Source organism: Suncus etruscus, chromosome 2, assembly GCF_024139225.1.
Source record: "Suncus etruscus isolate mSunEtr1 chromosome 2, mSunEtr1.pri.cur, whole genome shotgun sequence".
In the NCBI taxonomy this organism is placed as follows: Eukaryota; Metazoa; Chordata; class Mammalia; order Eulipotyphla; family Soricidae; genus Suncus; species Suncus etruscus.
In genome coordinates this window covers 69,818,773-69,832,700 of record NC_064849.1, presented here as the reverse complement: position 1 = coordinate 69,832,700, position 13,928 = coordinate 69,818,773, and the positions used below count along the sequence as shown (strand labels likewise).

Genomic DNA, 13,928 nt, shown 5'->3' with positions numbered 1-13,928 from the left:
TGTGGTGAGCTTCCTGAGGTGAGCTGGAACTTCCAGCTCTTTTCTCTTTTGTGTCTGAAAATTATTATTACAAGGGTGTCTTTCATTTTTCTTAAAACCCATAGATGAGTGAGACCATTCTGCGTTTTTCTCTCTCTCTCTCTCTGACTTATTTCACTCAGCATAATAGATTCCATGTACATCCATGTATAGGAAAATTTCATGACTTCATCTCTCCTGACAGCTGCATAATATTCCATTGTGTATATGTACCACAGTTTCTTTAGCCATTCGTCTGTTGAAGGGCATCTTGGTTGTTTCCAGAGTCTTGCTATGGTAAATAGAGCTGCAATGAATATAGGTGTAAGGAAGGGGTTTTTGTATTGTATTTTTGTGTTCCTAGGGTATATTCCTAGGAGTGGTATAGCTGGATCGTATGGGAGCTCGATTTCCAGTTTTTGGAGGAATCTCCATATTGCTTTCCATAAAGGTTGAACTAGACAGCATTCCCACCAGCAGTGGATAAGAGTTCCTTTCTCTCCACATCCCCGCCAACACTGTTTATTCTCATTCTTTGTGATGTGTGCCATTCTCTGGGGTGTGAGGTGGTATCTCATCGTTGTTTTGATTTGCATCTCCCTGATGATTAGTGATGTGGAACATTTTTTCATGTGTCTTTTGGCCATGCGTATTTCTTCTTTGTCAAAGTGTCTGTTCATTTCTTCTCCCCATTTTTTGATGGGGTTAGATGTTTTTTTCTTGTAAAGTTCTGTCAGTGCCTTGTATATTTTGGAGATTAGCCCCTTATCTGATGGGTATTGGGTGAATAGTTTCTCCCACTCAGTGGGTGGCTCTTGTATCCTGGGCACTATTTCCTTTGAGGTGCAGAAGCTTCTCAGCTTAATATATTCCCATCTGTTAATCTCTGCTTTCACTTGCTTGGAGAGTGCAGTTTCCTCCTTGAAGATGCCTGTAATGTCCTGGAGTGTTTTGCCTATGTGCTGTTCTATATATCTTATGGTTTTGGGGCTGATATCGAGGTCTTTAATCCATTTGGATTTTACCTTTGTACATGATGTTAGCTGGGGGTCTAAGTTTAATTTTTTGCAAGTGGCTATCCAATTGTGCCAACACCACTTGTTGAAAAGGCTTTCCCTGCTCCATTTAGGATTTCCTGCTCCTTTATCAAAAATTAGATGGTTGTATCTCTGGGGAACTTTTTCTGAGTATTCAAGCCTATTCCACTGATCTGAGGACCTATCCTTATTCCAATACCATGCTGTTTTGATAATTGTTGCTTTGTAGTACAGTTTAAAGTTGGGAAAAGTAATTCCTCCCATATTCTTTTTCCCAATGATTGCTTTAACAATAACGCTAAGCACCCCAAAAACAGAACAAAACAAACAAACAAACGAACAAACAAAAAATGTCGTGGTCTTGAGAAAGGCATCATGGCCGAGCCCATGAAGAGGGAAAAGAAGGGGCCTGAGAGATCACATGGAGGCAAGGCGTCTGCCTTTCATGTAGGAGGTCATCGGCTCGAATCTCTGCGCCACACATGGTCCCTCATGCCCGCCAGGGGCAATCTCTGAGCCCGGATCCAGGCATAATCCCTGAGCACTGCCGGGTGCCACCCAGAAATCTGAAAAGAAGAAAAAAAAAGAGAAAAGAAAAAAAAAGGAGAAAAAAAAGATAAGTGGGGGGCAATAACTTCAATAACCACACTAAAACAAAGAAATCGACCAAAAATAGATAGATAGGTAATTTTTTAAAGTTTTATTCAGGGTTTAAGGAAACAGTTCCAAGGCTGGAGCATATGTTTTGCACACAAGGGACTGCTCAATTTATGACACAGGAGCAATCTTTGATCACTGAGCTAGATATAGCCCTGAATCCAGCAGCGGGTAGCTCCAAAACAAAAAAATGAAAGAAAAAAAGAGTTTTGGTCAGGTTGAGCCCAATCAGAGTGTAGTACCATTTTCTCTTTGTCATATTAAATAACCAAAACCTAGTACTGGGTCTGAACACAGAAGTTTCTCTAAGTTTCATATCCTATAGAATTCCAGTTAACTTTACCTTTCTCCTCCTTCTTTCTCCATATGCTTGACTTTAGTTTGAAGGTAATGTTCTCTGAAAAAAGATTTTGTTCGATACCCTATCTACAACAAGTTATACACAGAGGGGAACAGTTTCACTAGCACTCTGGGGGACAAATGGGAGATATGAGACACATGCTGGGAAAAGGGGTGGAGGGAGGAGGACAACCCTGGTGGTGGGAATGGCCCTAACTCATTGTACCTTAAACACTACTGTGAAAGATTTGTTATTCACTCTTTGGTCACAATAAAGATTATTATATTTAAAAAAATATTTTGAGCCTCTAATTTACTATAAATAGCAGTAAGGCAATCTAACTGTGAGGAGGGTAAAGGTGGAAGAAGTCATTTGCATTTATCTTTTCATTTGGGTTTTTGGGGGGGCTGGAGGGGGTGGTTTTTTTGCTTTTGACCACTTGGTGATACTCAGTGGTTGTTTCAGAAATCACTCCTGATGGGCTCCTGGACCCATATGGGATGCCCAAGGTCAAACCCGGTTGGCGTCATGCAAGGCAAACACTCTATCTGTTGTATGATCTTTGTAGCCCCAGCTGCCTTTATTTTAAGGGAGAAAAGTGACCTGGAAAAACTCATTCTCTCAGACATCAAGAGAAAAACTTATATAACCAGACTGGAAAAGAGGGAAAAAATCATTAAATAGAGTAAGTTAATAGGGAAAAGAGGAAACCATGTAGATTGAAGAGAGGTTAGAGTATTCATAAATTAGTACACTTTCTACCCTAGCACTTGTTTAATTAATTATTAATTAATTAATTAATTTAGTTAAGATGTAGAGGGGAAAAAAGTCACAGAAAAAAACTCATACCTTTACCACAGAATATGAGAAAAGCCCTTCCTGAGAAATTTCAGATCTGTCTTCACTGTCTTCATTTAAATTGCTAAATGTTTAACAAGTGGCTGCCCAGTATTAGGTACACTTCGTGGACAAATTGGAAGACCAACTAAAAATGGGTGAGGAAGAAAGTAAGAGTGGAGAATCTCTTTACACAGAGATCAGGTCCTATCCAGAGCTTCAAACAAATCAGGAGCAAAACAGAGTTTAAAGAAAACATTTGGTAGAGTTTGCCACAATTCATTTGGTCAAATGAACAGTCATTTTGAATGATTTAAGTGCTGTCATAGGTCATTTTTTCTAATTTGATTTTCCAAGAACAAAGGCAAACCACACCCTGAATCATTCTGAATTCCTAGAATCTCTGCTCCAAAGCTACTGTGTCTCCTCTGTTTGAGATTTGTTGCAGCCACTACAATTGAGAGAAAGAATAATTGTCAGGAACTAGTGTGGCTCAGAATTTGTCTTTGAAAATGGCAAGTAAACAGTCATAGAAACAGGATGTCTCAATGCTAAGTATTTTCAATTATATCTACATTTACATGATTACATGATTTTTGTGAAATTAAGGATGATGCATTTTTAGACATTTGCTCACAAGACTTCTCCAAGTTTCAAGACTGTGCCTCTTGAATTATCTCTCCTTCAAAGATCAGGTGCAACAATACTTGCTGGGAAGGTGACAGTCTACTTTGAACTTCATGTGTTCAATCTGGGAAGAATCAAATATGGATTATAAAGGATGCAGATCTGTTAACATGCAGTTCTCTAAAATCTTCAACCCATAGTTACTTCCCTTTAGATTTCTCAGTGCACTTCCCAGGATTCTGAGACTTTAAGTCTATCATCCCACACTCTGTGCACAGAGAACAGACCTGTTCAATTCTGTGAGTACAAGGCCTTTCCACAGTGAGTTCTGTGTTCTGCTCTATAGTGCCTCCCCACCCTTCCTCAACTCCAGGACTTCTCATGGAGGAGTAACACCATCTCCAACATATCAAGTGAAACCTGGAGGGACTGAAGTAGCTGAAGTCCCTAGACTTGAATGAGAACCAAATTAAGTTTATGAAGCCATGCTGAGTCTCCTTTCTGCCTTAACCTCTGAATCTTCTAGGCACCCATTTAGAGTCTTTCTATCACATGCTCAGGGTCCAAAAGTTGAGCCATCTGTGACTGGGTACTTTTAAGACTGAAAATAAAATATCTCTGGTTTCCCACATCAGTTTGGAGTTTGGGGTGTGAGTTCAGCTTCAGAATCTTTAATTATTGCTACTCAGTTCTAAATGAACCCTGTGGCTGAACCATAGCCTCAAAGGTCTAATCCCAGAATTGTTTACTTCTTAGTTGTCACCTTCATGTGTTAGTGTGAAAGCTCTTTGGTCATAAAGGGTCCAAAAAATCTTAGTGTATGGACTGGAAAAACATAATCTATCTGCAGAGTAAATACCTCTTACTAAAACATGATTCTGCTCGCTTTCTTTCTGGACTTGCTACATTATTTTGAGTTCCAGAGTTTTCTAACCAGCTTTTCTCCTGCTGACCTTCTTTGCACCATTTGACTATTTTAAATGACTCTGCCTTTATCACTTCTGGTACCTATTTTATGCCTGGTATTGGAAATAGGATGGATAGCTCTTCAGAAGCTGACTACATTTTGATGTTTTTGCATTCTATAAAGGGCCCATGGTTGGGTGAACTAAGTCCACCCTGCAGATATTTCTGCCAGCTGGTGAGAGTTCAAAGTTCTGCCTATCTACCTAAGAGGCACTTTGTAGAAGTACAGGACAGGATGTATCCTGTCACCAGTCTGGAAAACAGTAAAGCCATCTTTGTGTGCTCAGCTACCAGGCTTTAACTGCTATCCTGTGAAATCTGAAGTTAAGACTCACCACCTCCTACATAGTGGTCAGTCCTAGAACTGTTCTCATCCTGCTGCTGTTTCTGGACCAATAAAATCAGCATCAGCTTCAGTTACCACTGCTCTTTCTGCTGACAAGACAAGGAGAACTTTTATTTTTGTTCCAGAGAAGGTCAGCAACAACAATAACAACAACAAACCTGGGCAAAAGAGAGAGGCTTAAATGTCATGGGAAAAAGATTTGACCATGCAGGAATAATTCCTGGAAGTTCCTTCTCTGTTACTACATAAACTGGAAGGAAGGCTGAAGTGCTCAAAAAGCAGTCTATAGGCATAGTTCACACCATCTCTCCTTGTTGAAAATGACACAGATGAAGACACATTGGGACAACATACTAAAAGATACTCAGAAGTAAGGTCCATCCAGGAATTAGGCCTCCATCTGCTAGCCAAAGAAAGTAAAATTCCTGGTTTCTGCTGTCCTTAAAACTTCTTGACAGGGTTCTCACTGGCCCTCATCACACCAACATTATCTAGTCCCAAGTAGGCCTTCTCTCTCCATGAGTTCTTTAGACCTCCTTCCCTTCAGATCCACAGGCAGTGGCCAGTGAAAAACCCTATATAGCCTCATACATGACTAATTTTGACTAAATTTTGGAGTCATTCCAAGTTTTCAAATGTGTTTCAGAATGTATGAGTTCTATACATGATTTGTTTGCTCTCAGTTACTAGAATCCAAGAATTTTTATTCCCATATCTAACTTTAGGACTTTGCTAACAAATCATAAATTTTTCCACTAACTTCCCCTTTCCATTCATTTTATTTTTTGTCAATTTGTGGCTCTTAAAAATACTTTTAATTTTTACCAATGGTAAAGAAACATCAAGTTCCCATTAACATTAATTAAGTAAATGCACTTTTTTGAGCTTACCTAAATAGGTTTTATTTTCTTTTATTATTTATTTACTTTTGGGGGGCAGAGGGAACAGATCTAATAGAATTTATGAATTGACAGAATTTTTCTTCTGATACTTAAATTTCCTCTACCATTTTCCCAGACTGTATCTATTGTGATGAAATTCACTCTATAAATTAGATATCATTTTCTATAAATACAAGTTTTTTTGGTAAGAAAGTTATTTTCTTATGTTTATTGTAATGTGGCTCCCTATTACTTTTAACTAATAATTTAATTATATACTTTCTGAATTAAATAGGACAAATTGAATCATTCTCTTGAAAAATCCTCCTTCTCTGTTCCAATTGATTCTTTTTTTTCTCCAACTTAAATATCCCAGTTCCTTCCATTTTTATAAAAGTTTCAATATTTCTGAGTTCTCTAAATTACTTCTATCCAAATTTGCCATAATATGTTTATGTGGGTCAGGGGTCCTCAAACTTTTTAAACAGGGGGCCAGTTCACTGTCCCTCAGACCATTGGAGGGTCTGACTATAGTAAAAACAAAACTTATGAATGAATTCTTATGCACACTGCATATATCTTATTTTGCAATGAAGAAACAAAACAGATACAAATACAATATGTGGCCCGCAGGCCATAGTTTGAGGACTACTGATGTGAGTGGTCTTAGATTATAGTTCTAAAAATTTATAAAGGTCTCTATATTATCTATGTAGAATCAAATAAGATTAGCTCATCGACTTCTTTATTTTTGCATTCTAAAATGATGTTATTAACTATGGAAACCATATATTGACATAAGCATCTAATTTACTATCTTATGAATTAAGTGATATTTTCAATATAAATTCACAAACTTATGAGATAATAGTTTATAAGAAATTACTAACAAAGCACTTGTTATTTTTATTATTTTGCTCAATATTTGCCAAGATTATGTAGGACTTTGTTATAAGATTATGGAAATAAGGGAACAGGTATAATAAGCTGTTGAAGTGTGTTGCAAAAAAATCTGTCTTTATAGTCTTTGGCTTCATAAATTTTTAGCTATACATTTTCTTCTTTAACAAGTTTGTGGAAAACACATCTGCATTACTAATAGATATATAAATATAGATATATATATATACAGGTGTATATATATATATATATAAACTCTTCTGGTCATGTTTAGTATTTCAATCCAAGGTTTAGGGACAATTTATTCTTTGGTTTATACTTATACTTTGTTATCTTTCTTTATCCCTAGAGGCCAGACCAATTTAGACCTTACTTAAAGAAATGCTTTCTGAGATCTGGCCAAAACTTTCTTATTGTTATTCCTAGATGAAGCCACTGGGAGAAGATGTATAATCCAGGAGGGTCAGAAAAGAACCCTTGACATGCATATTAAAAATGTGTAAGTGACAAGAGCACAGCATTGAGGCTTATAATGCACACACTGATTGCTCTGGACCACCACCCCTTTAAAATGAACTGTCCTAGATGGAGAAGTTGCAGTTTAGAATGCAAATGTTGCATACTCTTCTTTATAGGTATGGATGTGATTGATTTTTTAAATCAAGAAAAAACAACTACCCTTTATAACTGCATGTAAACATTATGTTCATGGTGTGGGCTCTTTATAAATTCTGTATATGCTATGTTTTCTACATCACTCATGCTTTTCAAAAGGCAGATAATAAAACTTAGATGTAAATACCTCTATTCGAATTTATAGTATCTTTTCTCCAGCTGAAATGAGAAACCAAGAATTTGGCGTAATTGTCATTGCCCAGGAGAGAGAAACCTAAATTTGGACAACTATCCTATACCAGATGCTGTTATCTTAATCCAAAAACTTCACGTAAGTTTCAACTCAGATTATTCTTGTAAAGTCTTTTTCAGTTTATTTTAACCTCTATTTTAATTTCTACAGAGAAATATATAAATTTTCTTATTTTCAAAATTGGTGATTTCCAAATAGTAATATAAAACACATTATAAAAATTGGTCCAGATAAAATTAGGTTCTGTTTTTATCTATAAATATTAAAATATACTTAATACAAATTGCAATATTTTCCTTAATTATATGTTAATCTTGAAACACAAAATAACATAGATAAAAAATAGTGGGACCATAGAGAAAGCACACCGGTAGGGCATTTGCCTTACTCGTAGCCAGCCCAGGGTGGATGGTGGTTTGAATTCTCCGAGCCTGCCAGGAGCTATTTCTGAGCACAGAGTCAGGAGAAACCCCTGAGTGCCACTGGGTATGACCCAAAAACCAAAGATAGATAGATAGATAGATAGATAGATAGATAGATAGATAGATAGATAGATAGATAGATAGATAGATGATAGATAGATAGATGATAGATAGATAGATAGATAGATAGATAGATAGATAGATAGATAGATAGATAGATAGATAGATAGATAGGTAGGTAGGTAGGTAGGTAGATAGATAGATAGATAGATAGATAGATAGATAGATAGATAGATAGATAGATAGATAGATAGATAGATAGATAGATAGATAGATAGATAGATAGATAGATAGATAGATAGATAGATAGACAGACAGGTAGATAGGTAGGTAGGTAGATAGATGATAGATAGATAGATAGATAGATAGATAGATAGATAGATAGATAGATAGATAGATAGATAGATGATAGATAGATAAGAAATAGTGACTGATGGCTTTATTCTATAAATTGTCACTTATTTAAGTTACATATACCAAATTTCCTAACACTAAATAGGATACTATCAGATACAAGAGAACAGTTTTATGTTAAAGTTATCTACTAATCATACAGAAGGAAAAATATTTAGCAAGTACAAAGATGTTTCTTCAAGAGGGGGGAATTTTGAATTGATTTTTCCATTCTTTAGAGGAAAAGATTATGTCACTTAAAAATATGTATTTAAAGATACAAACAATTGGACACAAGAACAGAGTGAAAGTTAGAAAAAAACAATGTAAACATATATTACCTAGAGTATGGTTATGATTTGACTAACAATAAAAAAGTCCAGAATATATAGCAAAGTTGATAAAGAACCACAGAAAAAGAAGGAAGTGATTCAAAGAAAGAGTTTGCTAGGAATTGTCCAAAGTCGAATCTTGTCAAAGATATGTTGACAAGACTGTGTACCTATAATACAGTCTTTATTTTTTTGCTTTTGTTTTTATACTTTGAGAGTAGTCTTTTTTTTTTTAGTATTTTTGCTTTTTATTCAAGTAATTTGTTTTTCTGACTAGCAACTATAAGGATGTGTTCATAAACTGAAACTGTGAGATACTGTCCTTAACACTGGAACTGTGTCTATAAAACAAAGTTCCTCTGTTATATTCAGGTATTTTGGAATGAAAAAATCATAGAAAGCCTAAAATACAATGCCAGATCATGATATATAGTTTGAAGAAAACTGATGCAAAACTGGAAACTATAGCAAAGGACTTAATTAGGGAAGACCTCTCTGAGGCTTTGATTGTGATCAGAAATCTGAATGAAATGATAAATGTGATTAAAGGTGAGGTGAAAAGCATGGGATATAATGAGTTAGAGACCTTTCAGGTCTTGATGCAAGCCCTACTGGAAAAAAGTCAAGAATCAATAAATATAAATGAAATAAATATAAGGAAGATAGTAAGAATGAGGATATGTAAAAAGTTCTTGTAGGCTAAAGTAAAGAATATGGGGTTCATCTTAATATATTTAAAAGGTTTAAAGTAAGCTTTTGACAGGATCAGATTTTTTAAGCTACCAGTCTAATAATTTATAGATAGTAGTCTCAAAATACGTAAGAGAAGAAGCATTGAGAAGTGGGAGATGTTAACTAGACTTACCTTATCATTTTGTAATATCCAAATATCAAATAATTATGTTATATACTTGAAGAAAAATTATGATTTATGATAACTACACCTCAATAAAAATATAAAATAAAAAATATAATCAAAAGTAAACTGCTAATGATTTATATTAGTCAAATTGTTAATGATTTATGTATTAGTTCATTATGTAATAAAGTGAAAATTTCATTTCTGATGGAGAACAAAGAGAAAACTGATAGAAAAGCTAAATATTAATCAAATTCTGAACTATTTGAACATGGATATAGGCAATTTGTTTTTGAGGAGTGTTGAAAGGATATTAGGTTAACTTGAACAAATGAAAAAACAGGTGTTCTACTTGGTGAAGATATGGCAAAAAGGATCATCAAATTTGGCATAACAAGTATCATCAGTAAACTCATGGGCATATTATATCTTAGCTACATTATATACCAAATGAAAATGCTTACTAAGAAATGATAGGTAAATCCAGGCTATGAAAGAGACTTTATAACTAGGAAGATAAAATTTTACTTTATCTCACATGGATGTATTCTTGTAAAGAGGTTAACATAAATACTGCTGACACTGAGTATGATCGAAGAAGGAAAAAAATTTAAATTACTAGAAGTAACAGAAAGATATTATTTAATACTGAAAGCACTAAACAAAGTCATGCATTACATAGATCATGACAACGTTACAATGATTCTGTTAGGATTAAAATATGTATCAACACCCTGAGCTCTTTATTTCTGCTCAATATCATACAGGGAAGAGTATGTTAAAAATATTTAAGTGACATCAGATTGCTCTATTACTTAAATTGAACAGAAATTCAGAAAACATCTAATGGATTCTGCACAGTCATTTATAGAGATGTATTGTTATTTCAGGTTTAAGAGAAAGAAATGAAAAATTCAGGAGAAAATAATCACTCTGGCCCTGTGAGTGAATTTATTCTTCTTGGATTCCCTGGTACCTGGAAGATTCAAATTCTCCTCTTTTCATTCTTCTCGGTGATCTATGTCCTGACACTAATTGGAAACTTGTGCATTATCAGCGTTGTGTGGTGGGATCACCACCTCCATATCCCCATGTACATCCTGCTAGCTAATTTTTCTTTCCTAGAGATCTGGTATGTCACTTCTACTGTCCCCAACATGCTAGCCAACTTTCTCTCTGACACCAACACAATCTCCTTCTCTGGCTGCTTTATTCAGTTCTACTTCTTCTTCTCTATGGGCACCACTGAGACTTTCTTCCTTTCTGCCATGGCTTATGACAGGTATCTTGCTATATGCAAGCCCCTTCACTACCCCACAATCATGACAGTTCAACGCTGCACCAGAATGGGAGCTTGCTGCTGGGTATCTGGATTCTCCTGTTTCCTCTTACCAGTTTATCTCATATCCCAACTGCCCTTTTGTGGCCCCAATACTATTGATCACTTTTTATGTGACCCAGGACCCCTTATAAAGTTAGCCTGTGTGCCAGCTCCTGCCACTGAGATAACCTGTGCCATCTTTAACTCTGTCCTCATTTTCTCCACCTTCCTCTTCATTACCAGCTCCTACACCCTGGTGATCAGAGCTGTACTAAGGGTCCCTTCAGCAGAAGGTCGACGTAAAGCTTTCTCCACATGTGGCTCCCATCTGGCTGTAGTATCCTTGTTCTATGGCTCTATTATGGTGATGTACGTGAGCCCAACAGCAGACAATCCCTCTGGGATTCAGAAAATTGTGACTTTATTTTATTCTGTGATGACTCCATTTTTCAATCCATTAATCTATAGCTTCAGAAATAAGGAGATGAAGAAGGCCCTGAAAAAAATGTTCAGGGTTATCAGATTTGGTCCAAAAAAAACTCTCAAAAATTAGAATCCACTTACATGTGAGATATACAGTGATAGAAAATTAAGGGAGAAAACTGTGTAAAGTAAATTTGAAAGGTAAATGTGTTTCCTAGATTAGAGTTGCACTTCAATAAAGTAAATATAAAAGGCAAAAAAAAAAACTTGTATATATAATTTGTATGTTTTATTATATTAGTATTCTGGTGTGTATTGAATGAAAACATGAAAATGCTGTCAAGTACTTTTGGGGAAAAAAAGTAAATATTATCTTATAATAACTATATAAATGGCCAAGTTTGTATATTTTACAGATTTAGATAAATATGTTTCTAAAAGTCAGTTTCACAATAATCAGACATATATTGCATCCATTGCTAACTCTCATAAAGTCAAACACATATACCATTCTTGTATAGTTATGTATGTTTGTTTGTCTTCTCCTGCTCCTGAACTTACCCATTTTCTGAACCCAGATACTTTCTCTCAAACATGTTTCTTTAGACAGGAATAACCAGAGGTACTTGGCAGTGGAAAGAAGTAAGCAACATACAAGTTTTTCACATTTTCTCATTGTAAATATAGGATAGAAGGGAAAGGAAAGAGCTTAACCTTCAAACAACACTAAAAGAAAAGGGATAGAGACATAATGCACCAAGACCAAAGAAACATTACAGGAGATAAAGGTAGATTAATTTGTAATAATTCTACCCTGGCTCAATCCTCAGTAGTCCTAATTGCCTCCAGTGTGACCAAAAAGATAAATAAATGAATAAGTAATTAATACATGAGTATCCATGAATTGACTTTTAAACTTATTTATTCTACCTTATTTCTTATCAAAGACTAGGATATATTTGATGTATATTTTCACAAAATTAAATTTGCTGGTGCATTGGTGATGGTACATTATATGACTGTAATTAAATCAATAACACCTTTATCTGTGGGAAAACTATATTATAAACATTTTTATAACAGGGTATTTAAATAAAAAATATTAATAAAATTTTAAAAAGAAGAAATATGTAGGGCCTGAGCAATAGCACAGTGATAGGGCATTTACCCTGCATTCAGTGGATCCAGGATGGACCTGGTTCAATCCCAGGTGTCCCATATGGTCTCTTTAGCCAGGAACAATTTCTGTGTGCATAGCCAGAAATAACTCATGAGCATCAACAGGTGTGACCCTCTCCCCCAAAAAAGAAGAAAAATGTATTCATGTTCTCTGAGCTCTAAATATAATAAATCATAGCAAAACAATAGTACAGTGACCAGCATATTTGCCTTAACAGCAACAGATCCAGGTTTGATCTCCAGCACCCAAATGGTCACCCAAATTCTACCACAAGTGATCCCTAGTGCAGAACCAGGAGAAGACTCTGAGCACTGCTATGTTTTAGCCAAAAGAAAAGTAACCCAAAAATAAAATAAGTACAGTGAAGCAATAATAACCCAAACTATATGCTATTGAAATAAAAACAGACATATGGATCACTATTGAGAGTGAGAGTTAATGAAGAGCTCTGAAATAAACCCTCACATATACAAGTAATTTTTGGTAAAAAGGTATGAATACACAATAGAGAAAGGGAACAAAAAATAAATAATTTCAAAAGCTGAATAATATCTGTAAGAATCTTTCAAATGGTGACCAAATGCAAAGTAAATATAAAAAAAGATGATAAGGTACATGATACATGAACGGCACAAAATACATTCACCAAAGAGGAATGAAATATATATGAAGTAAACTGCAAATATTTACCTGTAACAGTAAAACCACAAGTGAATAAATGGAGATAGATAGCAACTCTCTGAATGGAATAAAAATATATCTTTCAAGAGCCTAATGGGGCCGGCGAGGTGGCGCTAGAGGTAAGGTGTCTGCCTTGCAAACGCTAGCCAAGGAAAGGACCACGGTTCGATCCCCTGGCGTCCCATATGGTCCCCCCAAGCCAGGGGCAATTTCTGAACGCGTAGCCAGGAGTAACCCCTGAGCATCTAACGGGTGTGGCCCAAAAAACCAAAAAAAAAAAAAAAGAGCCTAAGAAATAGTATAGTGAATATAGTGAGTAAGATGATTGCTTTACATTATGAGAATCTCTATTCCTGGTGGTGGGAATATCGCACTGGTAAAGGGGGGTGCTCTTTTTATTACTGAAACCCAACTACAATCATGTTTGTAATCATGCACTTAAATAAAGATATTATAAAAAACTAAAAACAAATAAACAACCAGTCCCCTTAACAAAAGTGAACTGTGAACATTAAGTCAAAAATAAGCTCTGAAAACCACTTAGTGTGTCCCAAAACCAAAAGTAAAAAAATATCTCTATTCCAAATAAATGTACAAACTTAATAAAAGTAAAATAATAGTAATAACATCAAAAATCAAGACAGAGAAAATATCTCAAAATGCTAGAGAACATACTTTGCATATTGGAGGCCTGCGTCAACCATTGACAATGCACAGTTCTACAAGCTCCATGTGAGAAGTGGCCCTGATTAACAGCAGATACAAACAAAATCTTTTAAA

At 35.3% G+C, this 13,928-nt stretch overlaps 1 protein-coding gene across 1 annotated transcript; it reads left to right on the top strand.

Annotated features, from left to right (window-relative positions):
• Positions 1 to 10,469: 10,469 nt before the first annotated feature.
• On the top strand, positions 10,470 to 11,417 carry LOC126001764 (olfactory receptor 11H6-like). The gene has a single exon (XM_049768999.1). The coding sequence runs from the start codon at positions 10,635 to 10,637 to the stop codon at positions 11,415 to 11,417; it is 783 nt and encodes a 260-aa protein (XP_049624956.1). The 5' UTR covers positions 10,470 to 10,634.
• The last annotated feature ends 2,511 nt before the right edge of the window (positions 11,418 to 13,928 follow it).